General features: G+C 40.5%; 2 protein-coding genes across 2 annotated transcripts; one reads left to right on the top strand and one right to left on the bottom strand.

Annotated features, from left to right (window-relative positions):
- Nucleotides 1–692: 692 nt before the first annotated feature.
- Nucleotides 693–6,663, bottom strand: RSRP1 (arginine and serine rich protein 1). The gene is given in 5 exon segments (XM_032227762.1): nucleotides 693–972; nucleotides 2,157–2,806; nucleotides 3,585–3,643; nucleotides 6,353–6,387; nucleotides 6,562–6,663. Coding segments are annotated over 4 exon segments (792 nt in total). The 3' UTR covers nucleotides 693–972; nucleotides 2,157–2,210.
- Nucleotides 6,664–8,933: 2,270 nt separating this feature from the next.
- TMEM50A (transmembrane protein 50A) lies at nucleotides 8,934–16,884 on the top strand. The gene is made up of 7 exons (XM_032227625.1): nucleotides 8,934–9,036; nucleotides 11,639–11,751; nucleotides 12,146–12,258; nucleotides 13,073–13,140; nucleotides 13,819–13,911; nucleotides 14,799–14,868; nucleotides 16,437–16,884. The coding sequence occupies exons 2-7, from the start codon at nucleotides 11,659–11,661 to the stop codon at nucleotides 16,480–16,482; spliced, it is 483 nt and encodes a 160-aa protein (XP_032083516.1). The 5' UTR covers nucleotides 8,934–9,036; nucleotides 11,639–11,658; the 3' UTR covers nucleotides 16,483–16,884.
- Nucleotides 16,885–17,190: the final 306 nt, after the last annotated feature.

Below are 17,190 nucleotides of genomic sequence, written 5' to 3'. Positions count from 1 at the left end.
CAAATAGATAGTTCCTAACCTGTCTTTTGATACCTGAAACAGAACATGTATAGTATTTTAATACCACATAACATGTTTTGATTCTTAATTTGTTCAATTTTATATAAATGTTTTCCAACAATTTCAGACTCATTTGAGCACCTCCCATAAGTCAGAACTAAAGCCCATAATCAATTGCCAATAGATTTTCTTCATCAGAACTGCAGACCATATTCATGATTTCCATAAGACAGAAATAAAGCATGTAAAATGTGTTGTGTGTTTGGATAATGGATTTCTGTAAACTATTGTTCCATGACAGTTTGAGAGGTACTACTGTATATTCTGTTTAAAGTTTAAAATCCATTTGATACAGGTTAACAAGAAAAAAATGGAAGGATTTTTTTTTTAAAAAATCCATTTTATTAATAGGATTCTTATTTTTAATTTAGTTGGATGATTTCAAGATTACATAGTAATTAAGATTTGGTAACCAGAATTTGTTAACAAATTTCACAATTCAGTTTTCAAAAAGTGTATTTTCCAACTATGAAATAATGCAATGTTTTTTCAAGGGACTCTTACAAAAGAGTTTCATTATTTGAAAATTTATTTTATATTTACCTTAAAATCAAAGTTCTCTTTTGGCTTTCCATTTTCACTGGTTTTGGAATCCATTTTTAAACTGGCTGGTAGGATGGTTTCTTTCCCGAAGTTTTTAGCTGCATTAGTTTTTGCTATTTCAAGTAGTTCTGTTTTCTATGGAAAGAATGAATGTTTAAAATACATAAATTTCTCATTCAGAGAGAAGTTTCACCCCTGCCCCCATACTTACTAAAAGGCACTAACATTCTTTAATTTAGCACTGTTCTCTCTTTCATAAATACAATGTTGACTTTCAAAACCAGTCAATAATTCAACAATTGCATTGTAATTTGAAGGCAGATCTGAGATATCTAACATCATTAACTCAATTACAAGGGATCTGATGTACCGTATTTATCGGCGTATAACACGCACCGGCGTATAACACGCACCCCCCATTTTAACACAAAAATTTGAGTAAAAATTTTTTTCATTAAAAATAAATAACTTGGAAGCTCGGAACTTAATGTTGGATTAAAATTTATAACATTAGAACATGAATTATAACATTAACTCCTCTTAAAAGGCAAATATGAAATGAAAAAACACCTCTTTGAGCAAAAAAACTTAATCAGAATCATTGCTTTTTGGAAAACCAAAAACCTCTTCCTCATCTTCACTCTCTCCCTCTTTTTTCCCTTCCTTCCCCCTTCCTCTTGCCTATCAACTTCATCCTCTTTGTCTTTCTGCTCTTTCCCTCTCTTCCCCTTTTCTTCCTACCTCCTTCCTTCTCCCTCCCTTCTTCTTTTTCTTCCTTTCTTCTTCCATCTTCCTCCTTCTCCTTCCATTCTTTCTCCTTCCATCCATCTTTTCTCCTTCCATCTTCTCCCCCCCTCCCTTCTTCTTTTCCTCCCCCCTCCCTCCTTCCTTCCTCTCCTTCCCTTTCTCACACACAGGAAGGGGAGGGGGGCTATCTAGTCGCTTTCACAGCATAATTTCTTTATCTAACTTTTAAAAAACAGTGTGCAAATCAAACGAGATTTTCGTAACCTGCGAAGCACCAAGTTATATTATGTTGTTACAAATTCGCAGCTACTCCATTCTTTCTGATAGGGAACTACATTTCCCAAGATGCCTCAGGTCCTCAAAGCGCTGAACGCAGCTTTGCAATTGACTCCAGCGAGGCCCGGTAGCCGGAGGCTGGGGTGGTTGTCAGGGCGCTGCGGAGCGGACGCGCCGTTTGTTACTGCTTCCAGCAATCAAGACGGACAAGGGAAGCGACTGAAACGGACGCTGGCCGCAGGAGAGCAGGGCTGCTGCCAGCCGTTTCACCTTGCGCAGCGAATTTGACTGGGTCCCGGGGCTTCTGCCGGGCGGCAGAAGCCCGGGAAGCGAAAGGAAGTTTTCTTCCCTATTGAAACAGAAGCCGCAGCAGGAGAGCAGGGCTGCTGCCGGCCGTTTCACCTTGTGCAGCGAATTTGACTGGGTCCCGGGCTTCTGCCACCCGGAGTATCGGCGTATAACACGCAGGCAGGGTTTAAGCTTGCAATTTTAGTTTTAAAACTGCGTGTTATACGCCGATAAATACGGTATTTATTCCTTTTTCCAAGATTTGTCATTATTTATTATAAACATTCTAAGATGCTTCAAACATTGCCATTTTCATATCTGGACAAAGAATTTTCCAAATAATTTTGGAATATTCTTGACAACCCAATATTCCCCCCCAACCCCCAAAAAATACCTTTTTCTGTCAAGCGAAGAGGGGTTCTATTGTGAGATCTTGTTCAGGAGTTTCTTCACCTTCTATAAGCTTCAGGACAAACGGTTATTCCAAACCCATAGTATCCTTGGCTTCTTGATCTACTTCTGGAGTAAGACCTGTGATAGTATGATCTAATAGGAGGTCTGCTCCATGATTTATATATTGGACATGAGTGAGGATGTCTTCTGTAATATCTAAGATGGGATCTTTCCCGGTATCTGTAATCGTGTGATCGTAAGTAACTCCTGGAATAAGATCTTGAGTATCCTCTGGATCTACGAGAACAAATCCTTTTAGCATGTCCTCTTGATCTGCTCCTCGATCTACTTGTGCTTGTGGAGTAAGATGAAATACTTGAAGTCGAACTGTAAGATGAATCACTAGAAGATACAGAGGAAGATCGCCTGCTACAGCTGCTCCTTGAACATGATTGAGATCTCCCTTTAGATGAGCTCAGAGTCAAGTTATCCAGGAATCCTGTCATTTGATTTGATTTTGATTTTATTAACATTTGTAGGCCGCCCTTTTCCCTGAGGGGACTCAGGGCGGCTCACATAAAATCAGGGAGGGGGAAATGCAAACAATAACATAGACACATGTAATAAAAACAATAGGCAACATGCATTCATCATTCGGGAGGGGCAACTATCTCTGTCCCCAGGCCTGACGGGCTAGCCAGTTCATCTGTCTTCTTGCTCACTTTCTGCTTTTCAGAAATTTTAGAACATGTTCCTTCTGCTCTCCAGTCCCAATTACTTTAGATTAAAAAAAAAAAATGTTTTAGAAAATCTCAACACCATAAACTTACATTTCTTCTACTACTTATGTCTTTCTGAACTGTCTTATTTCATATTCCATTTTATAACCATCATCAGAACTATTTTCCAAATTTATTCAAATCCTAGCAATAATCAAGAGACAAGCCTAAACAATTTACTCAAAAACCTGTTTCACTAATACCAATACAAAACAACAGGATTAGAATTATTGTCTATCTGCACTTAGTGAAAATGCAGCTGTTACCAGCACACAGCATTGCTATGGAGTCAATTCTGCTATAAATACAAATCTGTCTTTCCTTCTATACATCTGCTTTTTCCTTATTTTCACTTTCATCATTTTTAATAAATTTGCTGCATATTTAGAAAGATTGTACTCTGCTATTTTCCTCTATCTCAGAATTTCATACAACTACAAATATCCTAGTTATAAAGCATTAACAACATAAACCAATTCATTGTTGAAAAGAAATTACCATTAAGTGCCACAGAAATCTCTTTCTTCTTGCAACTTCCATTGATTTGGTGAGGACTCCTGTAAGAGTTTTAAGATTCTCAATCAAATTTATAACTAAATCAGTATCTTCCTAATACAAAAACATCAGTATTTTTCCTAGTAACATGACACTGAGATTTATTTCATAGTACTGTAGTTTGCAATGAAATGCACTGTAAAATTGCACTGACATTAGCGTAAGCATTCAAGCACACCATAAACACTACATGGGGGGGGGGGGAATTGTGTTCAGCAATTGATCTACCATCCACCTGCAATATTTCAATTTCAATTTTAATGGATTTATATGCCCCCCAATCCCGAAGGACTCTGGGCGGCTTACATAAAACAGTTTAAAAGATATTTTAAAAGTTTTTAAATACAAAAACAAAGCAAATTAAAAAAGACACAACATGCACTGGATCTTAATGGGGCTGAAGCTCAATCAAAGATCAGCAGCCCCAGGCCTGCCAGAAGAGCCAGGTCTTAACAGACTTTCGGAAGGCTGAGAGAGTGGGGAGGGTCCGGATCTCAATGGGTAGATCGTTCCATAGGGCCGGGGCAGCTACAGAGAAGGCTCTCCCCCGAGGAGCCGCCAGACGACATTGTGTAGTCGACAGCACCCGGAGAAGGCCCACCCTGTGAGATCTTATTGGGCGCTGGGAGGTATGTTGCAGGAGGCGGTCACGGAGATATCCTGGTCCTAGGCCATGTAGGGCTTTAAAGGTGATAACCAGCACCTTGAAGCGTGTTCGGAGACCAATAGGGAGCCAGTGCAGCTCACGGAGGATAGGTGTAATATGGGTGTATCTAGGTACACCCAGTATTGCTCGCGCGGCTGCATTCTGAACCAATTGTAGTCTCCAAACACTTTTCAAGGGCAGCCCCATGTAGAGCACGTTACAGTAGTCGAGTCTTAAGGTGACGAGGGCGTGAGTGACCATTTGGAGTGCCTCCCGGTCCAGATAGGGCCGCAACTGGTGCACCAGGCGAACCTGGGCAAAAGCTCCCCTGGTCACAGCTGACAGATGATGTTCTAGTGACAGTTGCGGATCCAGGAGAACACCCAAGTTGTGGGCCCTCTCTGAGGGGTGTAAAATTTCACACACCCCCAGGTTTAAAGGTGGAATATCTGGACTATCTTTGGGGGGCAGCATCCAAAGCCACTCAGTCTTGTCAGGGTTGAGCACAAGTTTGTTCATTCCCATCCAGACCCTGACAGTTTCCAGGCACTGGCACATTACTTCCACCGTTTCACTGAGTTGGGACGGGGCGGACAGATACAGCTGAGTATCGTCCGCATATTGGTGGTATTTAATCCCGTACTGACGAATGATCTCACCCTGTGGCTTCATGTAGATGTTAAACAGGAGGGGGGACAGGATCGAGCCCTGCGGCACCCCGTATTCAAGGGGCCTAGGGGTCGACCTCTGTCCTCCGACCAACACCGACTGCGACCTGCCAGAGAGGTAAGAGGAGAACCACCGTAAAACGGTGCCTCCCACTCCCACCTCTTCCAGCTGCCGCAGAAGGATACCATGGTCAATAGTATCGAAGGCCGCTGAGAGATCAAGAAGCACCAGGATAGAGGAATGTCCTCTATCCCTGGCTCGCCAGAGATCATCGGTCAGCTTGACCAAGGCGGTTTTGGTGCAGTAACCAGGCCTGAAACCAGACTGAAAGGGATCTAGATATTCATTTTATCAATTTAAAAGGCTACCGAAGTATATCAAGCCATGTTAATCATTCTGGCTTTGCACAACACAACCACAAAACTAAGAGCCAAATGCAAACCCAATCAGCACAAAATTTCATAATTTTTTTGGCTAGAATGGTCCTTAATTTCTTTGTGTTAAAGTGCAGTTTACAGAGTGCTTTGTCGTTCTAATTTAACCATTTCTCCTTGCCCACAGATTAGCAATACTGGTTATTCTAAATATACTCAATGCCTTTGGTTATGATTTTAAACAAACCTATTAGGGGGAAAAGACCAAGACCAGATGGACTTGTTTAAAAAAAACAAAAAACGGGCAGACCTCACTGTTACATACGTAATCCAACGCTCTTTCAAATGTATAGCCAAATAATGGGAGGACTACAACAAAGAAAGGTAGGAAGAAATTAAGACATTTGTTTAAATACAAATTAAAGGGGGGGACTGTAAATTGCCCATTAAAACCAGACAGCAGCAGAAATTAGGTACAATTTCTGTATAAACCAAAGCAATTTGCACTTTTTTTTACGAAAAGAGGCTTGATACAGGAATTCCGAATAAAAAAATTCAGAACCGAATTGAATGTTAAGGCCGATGAAGGATTATTTTACAAAACAAATCAAGGGCAACGCGAAAAAGGTGGGCTTTGAGGGCAGATTTTAATGCAGGCAAAGCCAGATTTCTACACACCTCGAGCAGCTTAGACCGAATTTTTACAAACAAGCCCAGAACAAGATTACCTCACACACACACCCGCCGTAATCAACAATAGACAATAACTAAGGGGTGAGCAAAATCTATTCTTCAATAGTTCAACACGGTCATCTTCATGCCCCTAAAGACGCGCCCTGAAACTTCTTGGAGTGAGGTGGAAACCCGATATCTCCATCACAGGCCTTGAGGTGCAGCGTTGTCTGAACGTAGCCTTCGTGCTAAGGTAATATTACGAAGACGCCCGCCCAATATTTTCTTTTTTGGGAAGGGGGATTTCTAAAATTCAAAAACAAAAATTAAAAAGCCGAATAAAGACTTACTGGCTTTGCGGAGGTTCCTGAGGGGGAGAGCTCGGCTTCGTCAGTCACTGCCATTAGAGCAAAAAAAGCCGAGACTAGGAAACAACCTCAAAAAAAACCCCACTCCGAATTCCGCACGCCAACGATGAAATAGGTTTTACCAAAGTCCACTCGGCTGCCGAGAAAAAAAAAGCGCGTTCAATTGGTTCCCCGTTAGAAACAGCACCCACCGCAACCTTCGAGCGCCCGACTCCGACTGAAGGAAACAGAAGGTTCCAGAAGAGCGCGGGTAAAAGGCGCGCCCGTTGGCTGTCAATGGCGTTATTGCGCATGCGTGCTAGCGTGTGGGCGGGGCCAGGATCTTCACCATGGAAACAGGGTTGTGCTCCCTCAGCTGTGTGAATGGCAGAAAGTGCAGGGCAGAGGTCTTCAACCTTGGCAAACTTTAAGACTTGTGGACTTCAGCTCCCAGCATGGAGTTGGAGAATTCTGGGAGTTGAAGTCCACAAGTCTTAAAGTTTGCCAAGTTTGGGGATTCCTGGTGAAGAGGAACTAAAGAGCCTCTTGATGCGGTTGAAGAAGGAGAAAAAAAAGTTGAAACTCAACGTTAACAAAACTAAGGTCATGGCATCCGGTCCTCTCAATTCCTGGAAAATAGATGGGGAAGAAATGGAAGTAGTGACAGATTTAATTTTCCTGTGCTTCAAGATCACCACAGATGGGGACTGCAGCCAAGAAATTAAAAGATGCTTGCTCCTTGGGAGGAAAGCTATGGCAAATCTAGACAGCATACTAAAAAGCAGAGACAACACAAGTGCGTATAGTTGAGGCTATGGTTTTCCTAGTTGCAATGTATGGCTGCTAAAGTTAGACCATAATAAAGGCTGAGTGCCAAAGAATGGAGGCCTTTGAACTCTGGTGCTGGAGAAGACTCTTGCGAGTCCCTTGGACTGCAAGGCGATCAAACCGGTCAGTCCTGGAGGAGATCAACCCTGACTGCTCTTTAGAAGGCCAGATCCTGAAGAGGAAACTCAAAGACTTTGGCCACCTAATGAGAAGGAGGGACTCCCTGGAGGAGAGCCTAATGCTGGGAAAGATGGAGGGCAAAAGAAGAAGGGGACCGCAGAGAATGTGGTGACTGGATGGAGTCACCAAAGTAGTAGGCGTGAGCTTCAATGGACTCCAGAGGATGGTAGAGGACAGGAAGACCTGGAGGAAGGTTGTCCATGGGGTCGCAATGGGTCGGACACAACTTTGCAGCTACGTACAGGTATTCCTCAACTTACAACAGTTCATTTAGTGACTGTTCAAATTTACAACAGTCCTGAAAAGTGACTTATGACTGTTTTTCAGTTATGACCATTGCAGCATCCCCATGGTCACATGATCAAAACTCAAGATGCTTGGCAACTGACTCACATGATGGTTGCCATTTCCTGGGGTCATGTGATCTCCTTTAGCAACCTTCTGACAAAGAAACTCAATGGGAAATCCAGATTCACTTAACCACCATGTTACTAACTTAACAATTGTGGTGAGAAAAGTCGCAAAATGGGGCAAGCTCATTTAACAAATGTTTCAAGATTTAGAAAGGGGACTGGGGAAGGAGATAAAACCAGCTCTGTGTGAGCAAAAGTTATATGAGGGTGCTTTGGTGCCCAGGTGGAGAAAAGGCCAAACAGTATTATGGTTTATTCAAGGAAATATATTTGATTACTTTACCTTATGGGGGGAAAAAGTAAACCTACACAATTTGACTTGTAATTCTGTATGTACTTCCTAGGGAATTTGCCTCATGGAGTTAGAAATCGGGAATCAAGGAGAGAAGCAACTTGGAACTAAGGAGAAATTTCCTGACAGAACAAATCATCTGTGGAACAATTTGCCTCCAGAAATTGTGAATGATCCAACACTAGACATTTTTAAGAAGATGTTCAATAATCATTCGTCTGAAGTGGTGTAGGGTTTCCTACCTGAGCAGGTGGTTGTACTAGAAGACCTCCAAGGTCTCTTCCAACTCTGGTATTCTATTCCATTTCATTCCATTGTTCTGTTCCGTTCCTTTCTATTACTCTATTATTCTATTCTACTCCATTCCGTTCCATCTCATTCTATTATTCTATTGTTTTATTCTATTCTATTCATTATTCGATTCTATTCTGTTCCATTCTATTATTCTATTGTTCTGTTCTATTCTCTTCTATATGAGTCTTTCAGAAACATTCCCATGAATTGCACTCTCCACCTTGCCTTTGTTAAGGCGTCATTCTTAAGCATCAAAATCCGTGGGGGCAATTGCCACTTTTTAAAAAAATGCCACAGTTTTGCCTCCTAGTTCGCTAGATTTGACCTTGACATAACACAATAGCTGTTTCGATTTTTTTAAAAAGCTTCAAAACCCATCACCAACTCCGTTTGGGGCAGAGCGCCTGCGCAGCCTTGCAGCTGGCTGCCAAATCGATTCCCCCACCTCCGCTGCCGCCGCTTGGGGGCGCATGCGCAGCCCCAAAGCTTGCGCGCGGACGAGGCGAGTTCGCGCTTGCGCAAGACGAGACACCCTGGATGCGGCCTTTCAAGCATACGGGTTCTTGAGCCGGCCCCGCTTTTGTTTACCTCGGGGGGGGGGGAGTAGGCGGGGTTAGCGACGGCGACGCCCGCAGTCAGCTGAGCGCACGCCGGCTACCTTTCCAAGGCGCTCGAGGGCGGTAAGTGAGGAGGGGGGGACCCCCTCGGCCTCCAGCGAAGAGTCTGGATGTGCCCCAGAGGGTCTTAGCCCAGTGCTAGCGCTGACCGGCGTGGGTGTGTCGCGGGGCTGGAAAAGCCTCGGGTCGCCCGAGGGATTTTCCCGCAGAAGCAGGGCCTGAGCGTCTGGAGGAGCCGCGCTCCTTCACTCTCGCGACCCGCCTCACTTGGTGGACTGCATGAATCCGCTTGGGGGCGGTGGGGGGGGGGGGGGTCGACTGCTGCGTAGCTCCAAAGGGCGTCAGGCCCCAATGGCTGCCTGGGGGGTTCTGGGAGTCCACACACCTCTAAACGGGATTCGATCGCAAAACATTGGTGTGTTCTTGTTGTGCAATCCCAAAGAGTATGGAAATTTTTAGGGTTCTGTAACTGGGATTTCCAGGTCTATGAAACCGTGATTGATTTAGTACAGGGATAATTTTTTTTAGTTAGCCTGGCATACAAGAATAGAATAGAATATGGAATGAAGAATAGAATAGAATAAAATAGAATAGGAATAACAGAGGCTAACAGAGCACCGTGACCCGTCAAAACCGCGGAGGACAAAATCGCGCTCGATGAAAGCGCGCATGTGACGTCATCACAGCGCGATGAAAAAAATTAAAAATTGAAATAAAATTAAAATTAAAGCAAGCCGATTCACATAAAGGTAAAGGTTAGGGTTAGGGTTAGGTTAAGGGTTAGGTTTAGAGCGTTAGGGTTACGTTTAGCGTTAGGTTAAGGGTTAGCGTTAGGTTTAGTGTTACGTTAACGGTTAGGTTTAGGGTTAGATTTAGGGTTAGGTTAAGGGTTAGGTTTAGGGTTAGGTTTTCGCTTTATTTTTAAATTTTTCGATCACAGTGCGATGTTTTCGTCGCGCTGTGATGACGTCAAATGTGCACTTTCGTCGAGCGTGATTTTGTACTCCGCGGTTTTGTGGTGGAACCACAGAGCACAGCTGAGATGTGTGTTTCAGCACCTCTGGGTCTCTTAGTCATAGGGTACAAATAAGCAAATCAGGAAACAATGTCAATATAAGGATACAAGCAACAAAGTTACAGTCCTGCAGTCATAAGTAGGAGGAGATGGGTGATAGGAACGATGAGAAGACTAATAGTAATAGTAATGCAGCCTTAGTGAAAGGTTTGACAGTGGTGAGGGAATTATTTGTTTAGCAGAGTGATGGCGTTCTGGAAAAAACTGTTCTTGTGTCTAGTTGTCTTGGTGTGCAGGGCTCTATTGTTTTGAGGGTAGGAGTTTAAATAATTTATGTCCAGGATGCGAGGAGTCTGTAAATATTTACATCCTTCTTTTTTATTTGTGCAGTGTACAGGTCCTCAATGGAGGGCAGGTTGGTCGCAATTGTTTTTCTGCAGTTCTGAACTACACTAAAATGTGGCTGGCAGGTTTATAATGATGTATGTTGTGTGGGCCTGGAAAACAGTGGGTTAATTGAATTAAACAGTGTGCTGTTTGGGATAAATTCCACAGGATGTGCGAGTTGGGCTCTTCTTATGATAGGAAATGAGAGTATTTTAGTCACACAATAAAACTCGTATAGAAAAGTAAGAACTATTTCAGTAGAACTCAAAGATGCTTTTTCAAAAGGCAATAGCAATAGCAATAGCAGTAGACTTATATACCGCTTCATAGGCCTTTCAGGCCTCTCTAAGCGGTTTACAGAGAGTCAGCATATTGCCCCCAACAATCTGGGTCCTCATTTTACCCACCTCGGAAGGATGGAAGGCTGAGTCAACCCTGAGCCGGTGAGATTTGAACCGCTGACCTGCTGATCTAGCAGTAGCCTGCAGTGCTGCATTTAACCACTGCGCCACCTTGGCTCTGGGTTTTTGTTTTTCCTTGAAGACATTTCACTTCTCATCCAAGAAGCTTCTTCCGTTGGGACAACCATGACTGGATGACTGAGAATCTCCATAGATATTTCAGTAGAACAGTCAGACTATTTCAGTGAACTTGATTGCTATGCATGTGGGGCAATTTATTTTTGATCTGTGAATACCATAATGTTCACCAACTGAGATACTGAAGTTTCCTTATAAATGGATGTTTGAGAAGTGGGGCTCCAGTTATTAGAGTTTTGTGTTTGTTGAAATGTAGCCATTTTGTTGATATGAAGGCCAAACTCTGTGTTCATTTGAGAAAACTTCACTGTAGCAGAAGAGTATATGAATAACTATATTTCCATACTTTTTTGGGTGGTGGAGTTTTTAGCCTGAGTTTGCTGAAAATCTATCCAGTAAAGGAAGTTGTAAGTGGGATATTTTCAATTGTGTGGTCATCTGTTTTTGTTTTTAAAAAGCAGTTTGTGGATGGTAAACGTTTGCTTGTTAACAGCATATTTTATAGTCAAATGCATCTGGAGACTAACAGCACAGCTGAGATGTCTGTTTCAGCACCTCTGGGTCTCTGTGTATGTGTACTTCATATATGCCTAAAGATACCTGTCACATTTTTATATGCATCTCAGATTCTAACACTTTGAAAGCAGCAAATACAGTTAGTACATTGAACACACATTTAAAACAAAACCAGCGAAAGAAAAATTACATTCATTTTCTCGCCTAGGTTTTTCAGAGGATTGAAATATGTCTGGGTTCCTTGAAAATGTTAGATGCTCCGAGTGTGTTGACTGGGGAGAAAAACGAAATACAATAGCTTCTATTGCAGCTGGTGTACTGGTGTGTATGTTTAATTCTTATTTGTACATTAACATGCCTTACATTACATCTGGAACTCTGCACTTTGATATGGCCCAAGGGCTAATCAGTAAACTAAATTAAACTACTAGGTAATATAAAAATCTTTATTGTTATTATGAATATTGTACATGCATAATATGAAAGAATCCATAGGTCTACCTTGAAATGTATTGATCTAATTCAGTAAATTTAGAATGCAGCTTATCTTTTCATGTTCTTCTCTAAAAGTATTGTGCCTTGGGGACAACAAAGGGTTCATGTTTATTGTAATCTTTTCTCATTGTCTCTGGAATATTGTTATTTTAATGTCTGTGAGAGTAGTGATAAAATATAAGCATTATGTTGATGATGCTGATGATGGAAATGTGTTCAGTTTTTTACAGGATGGTGGATTATAATAGATGCAGCTGTCAAATATCCAGGTTCAGCAGAGTTCAACCATTCCTACCATGCTTGTGGAGTTATAGCCACAGTTGCATTCCTAATGTAGGTAACATTTCCATCGCAATTCTTTAGAACTTGTGTTGAAATATAAGTTCAACTCTTCATGCCTGATATTCAACATCTAATTGAATGTTCTGTATTTAATCATGCTTAGTTTAACCAAGCCCTAGGTTTATTTTGTTATGAACTATAGCTACCTTAGTGTAAATGACTTTTATGGGCAAGGGACTGAAATTGCTTGGAGTTTAGAAAGAAGGCTACATATTGCCCACAGTTGTCCCAGTTTCAGATGAAATGTCCTGATAGGGGACCGCATTGCCATAGTAGTGAAAAATCGTGACCTGAAAAATGCGCGCCCGACAAATGCACGCCAACAAAACCGCCATGACAAAACAGTGACGTTGAAAGCGCACCAACAAAACCGCGCCCAAAAACTGCGCCCACAAAAGCGCGATTAGGGTTTTTAGGTTAGGGTTGTTACCATTGTTACCGTTGTTTTCGCATTGTTTTTGATGGCGCGCATTTGTTGACGCGCTTTAGTGGGCACGCTTTCAACGTCGCGTTTTGTCACGGTGGTTTTGTCGGCGCACATTTGTCAGTGAACCGTGAAAAATTAGGCTCAGAAGTGCCTGAAGGCTGACTTGTGTCATGAAAATGCTAGATGGCACTAGCAAGTTTTTGCTATCGCCTTTCTTCCTTTTGCAACATAGGGATAAGAATTCTGGTCTGCCTCATGCTGTTACTGCAAGAAACTCAACAATATAATGCAAAGTTAATATTTCAGACACTTCAATATGTCATCAGTTGCTGAATTCTCAATGCTGATGCCAAATTCCATTCTGTGTTGTTTTTGTAGGATCAATGCTGTTTCCAATGGTCAAGTGCGTGGAGACAGTTACAGTGAAGGGTGTCTTGGGCAGACAGGTAAACTATTGATATCTCAATGGAAAGAAAGCTAATTTTTTTTTAAAAAAAGAAATACTGACGGCCTCTTTCCCATCTATTTACAAATTTACTTTTTTGTCATGAATGAGAAATAATAATTCTCCTTTATTCTACTCATTTAGCAAGCTGGGGTGTAATATTCCTAATTTTATGGAGGAAAATTCAGTTACATTTTAAAATAATGTATCTTCCATTTTATTTTGAGGCCCAATTCTCCTATATTAGTAATTTATATGCCATGCTAATTGATTTAGACTGTGGTTTTGTTCCCTCTTTTTTCTAGGAGAATGATTGTTTTTAAAATGAGCTTTAATAATTAACTTTTAGGCTATCTATATCTTTACAGAGCTATTTTGGTTATGCAGAGGATGGGTGATAGATTTTCCCAGCCCCCTATTCAAAATTTTCAATGTCTCTCAAAATTTGCTTTTAAGGAGATGCAGTGAAAAAAGCTTCTTTTCCTAGAGGGATGTGTTTGAAAACATAATGTGCTATGTTTGTACATTGGGGGGGAATACATTTTTACAGTTTTGATCATAGAAAATACCTAACAGTCCACAGGTGTTATTACCACAACAAGCAAAGAAATCTGTTTGTGTCCTGAATATTGAACTTATTTATTTTGAAAATAATGAGGTTATCTTTGGGTACATTAAGGTGCTCGCATCTGGCTGTTCATCGGTTTTATGCTGGCATTTGGATCCCTGATTGCCTCAATGTGGGTTCTCTTTGGAGGCTACGTTATCAATGGTAAGAAATATTGTTGAAATTGTAATTTTCTCTGGAAAAGGACTGTATCTTTTTTCTCTGTGTGAAGCGCTTCTAAAATTCCATTGGAAATACGAAATCACGGCTCAGGAACCCTTTGCAGGTGTTATGGCTTAATTAGCTGATTAGAGTGGGGCACTTTGAACCTAGAATATTGCATCTTTTCACAATATTCTAATTTTCTGAGATTGTGGATTTGGGATTTTCATGATCTGTAAGCCATAATCATCACAATTATGACAAATCATGGCTTGAACTATCTTGTTTTGCATGTAATGAGTCTCTCATATATTAGTTTTACCTTTTAAGTTGCATTACTGAAATAAATGAACTTTTGCACAATATTCTAATTTTTTGAGTTTAACTTGTATATGAACATAGCTTCAGAGAATCCTGAGTTGTGAAAGCTCATCCTTAACATCTTTGTAGAAACTATTGTATGTAAGAAACATATTCTTTAGAATGTGATCGTAGGCATATTTTCAGAGTTATCTTCCCTAGCTGATTGAGATTTGCTTTGAGGAAGTTTGTTTATATTCCATCTTTCTACCATTTCAACTCGTATTTGCTGGTTTGTTTTTCAGTGTGTAGTTTGAAATAGAATGCCTTGAACAATGTTTTAATTGTGTCAATTAAAAAGCTAGCAAAAAGATTATCATGATAGAAAACAGTATCAAATTTTGCAAGTAAATAAATTCCTAAATAAAACTGTTAGATGCATTCCTAAAAACTGTTTGCCAGATTCTGATTAAAAATGGCAATGTCGGAAGCCATTTATTAATGCTTTTAGCATTGAGAAAATAAAGTACACTGGGAAGATGCTAATAATAAACTTTAGGAACCTGGTAAAATAATTCTTTTTTTCACAGACAAACAAAACAAACCACCAGTTTATCCAGGAATAGCTGTCTTCTTTCAAAATGCTTTTATTTTCTTTGGGTAAGAATGCTTTCAATTCTTTATTTGGATTTATTATGTACATTATTATGCTCATCTATTATCTAGTGTGATGAATATGTAACTATGTATGTATGTATGTATGTACGTATGTATGTATGTATGTATATGTATGTCTGGAAATTTTTGCAAGCCCTGTGTAAGTAGTTGTTAAAAAAGATTGGAGGCAGTGGTAAAAATGAATCAGTTTATAATACTGATATAAATTTTAGCACTGATGTGTGGGAGCATTACCATAAAACTTATAAAATTGGAATTCTTTAAAGATTTATTTGGGATTTTTATATCATTGTTCTTTTTTATGCTAATTAAAATGTTTACAGAGCCAACAAAACTAATCATAAAAATGTATTTATAGAGTGCCTTTTATTGAGATACACAACAACCACCTAAGTTAAAATAGTAATGTCAAAGATGGGCAGTAAGTATAAATCTTTACCCAATAATAGTATAAAAGCAAAACTAAACAAAGCAAATAACAATATCGAACAAGAACCAGCAGCAGAATCCGATGAAATAAAGTTTTTCTGAAGTTACACTAAGAACATATTTTCATTCAAAGAGATATTAATAAAACGGAAGCTCAGGTTAACCCTTGTATCCGCCATCTGAAATAATATTCAATCTGATTCAGGACAAGACTCTTCCTCTTGTATCTTTTTCTACAGAAAGGCATCTAAAGACATTTTCAAGATAAGGATAGCTTGTATGCCTAAGGAATCCTTATTTGTCCAAAAAAATCGGGGTAATGCTTGATTTTGAAAATGAGGAAATGAGAGAGATGTTTATGCCAACCATAGTACAACAATCAGAGTATTAAGATGCACTCCCCCCCCCCAAATGGGTGGAAATGTCTGTGCGTCTTATACATCGAATATTGTTGAAGCCCCGCCCACCCTTCGGCACCAGCCCTTCAGCCTCTGCCTCCCAACAATTTGCCTCTTTAGAGCAAACAGTGTGCTCAGGTTCAGCACAGCCTGATTTAGCATGAGCAGCTGATTGGCCTCCCTGAAAACCTATCAGCTGTTCCAGACTGCGGGGATTGGCACCACCCATCAGCGCTGCCACCTATCGTCGCCTTGACGCACCTCATTTTCAGCCAGTTCCAGGTAGTGAGGATAGGCAGCGGCAGCGATCCTCACGGCCTGGAACGGGCTGATAGGAGATATTCCAGGAGGCCGATCCAACTGCCACTCAGCTGCTTGTGCTAAATCAGACTGTGCTGAAGCTGACCATGCTGTTTGCTGCAAGGAGGCAAATTGCTGGGAGGCAGAGGCAGATTTTGTTTAGTTTTGTTTTCCTCCCTAAAAGCTAGTTGCGTCTTACACTTTGGAGCGTCTTATAGTATGAAAAACTTGCTATTTTACTAACTATGCTGCATGTCCATATTTCAGGTATATTTTATATAGTGAAACACCTGTAAGCATAGCAAAAAGAAATGACAGGAGCTATATTAATCTGTGACTGAAGGAAATTTTTCCTGGTCTGCTCTTTTTAATATGAGGATTCTGATATCCATGTATCTAATAGTTTGTCTTTCTTTCTAACAGCGGTTTGGTGTTTAAATTTGGTCGCACTGAGGATTTGTGGCAATAAGTGACGTGGAGCGTCTCACCTGCTATTTTTAATTACCTTTTTGTAATATCAGTGCTCTGCTATCAGCAAAAAAGAAAACTGTCACATTTTAAAATCATGATACATGTTTCCATTTTTGTTCCTTTCAAGTTGAGACTTTTCTACTCTTGGCTTTTTGACAAATATTGTAGCCTGTGATTAAGCTGAGATGGAAGAGGAAGTCTTACTGTCCTCTTACTGAATGTTTTTGTTATACCTTAATATTAATGTATCTTTTACTGTTCCTTTATTCGGGGGGTATAAGTGCTGGGTTTTTTTAATGTGAAATTCTTGACTGACACTATATGTGGAATGCTTGTATATGATGGTTATTACTTATGTGCATAAAATGTAGTAAGAAATATACTCTTACTGTATTTCAAATGCGACTTCTTGAAATTTCTTGCAAAGTTTTTAGAATTTTAGCAAAAGCATATCCATAATGGAAAGACTAGCTTTTTCCTCAAATACACACTCTTGTCTTCCCTGCACATTGTAGTTTTCCAACATGTCTGGGAGGTGATATTTGCGGAAGGCTATATAAGAAATGTTCTGTGCAACCTTCTCACTTTGCAGGGAAGTCAATTCTCAGTTGTGGAAAGGAATCAGTAGACTCATTTGTCCATTGGTTTATTTTATTTTTTTTAATCAAAGCACTCTTGACACAGGATGCTAAACCAAACCATATGA

The sequence above is a fragment of the Thamnophis elegans genome, chromosome 12, assembly GCF_009769535.1.
Source record: "Thamnophis elegans isolate rThaEle1 chromosome 12, rThaEle1.pri, whole genome shotgun sequence".
NCBI classification, from domain to species: Eukaryota; Metazoa; Chordata; class Lepidosauria; order Squamata; family Colubridae; genus Thamnophis; species Thamnophis elegans.
The sequence above is the reverse complement of the archived record's forward strand: the minus strand, read 5'-3'. Positions and strand labels throughout refer to the sequence as shown.

What these genes read in the sequence shown, in the direction of transcription:
- TMEM50A (XM_032227625.1), top strand. Translation starts at nt 11,659, where the DNA reads ATGTCTGGGTTCCTTGAAAATGTTAGATGCTCCGAGTGTGTTGACTGG. An exon ending in CTATTGCAGCTGGTGTACTG is followed by an intron (nt 11,752 to 12,145) that starts GTGTGTATGTTT and finishes AAATGTGTTCAG; the next exon opens with TTTTTTACAGGATGGTGGAT. An exon ending in AGGGTGTCTTGGGCAGACAG is followed by an intron (nt 13,141 to 13,818) that starts GTAAACTATTGA and finishes GGGTACATTAAG; the next exon opens with GTGCTCGCATCTGGCTGTTC.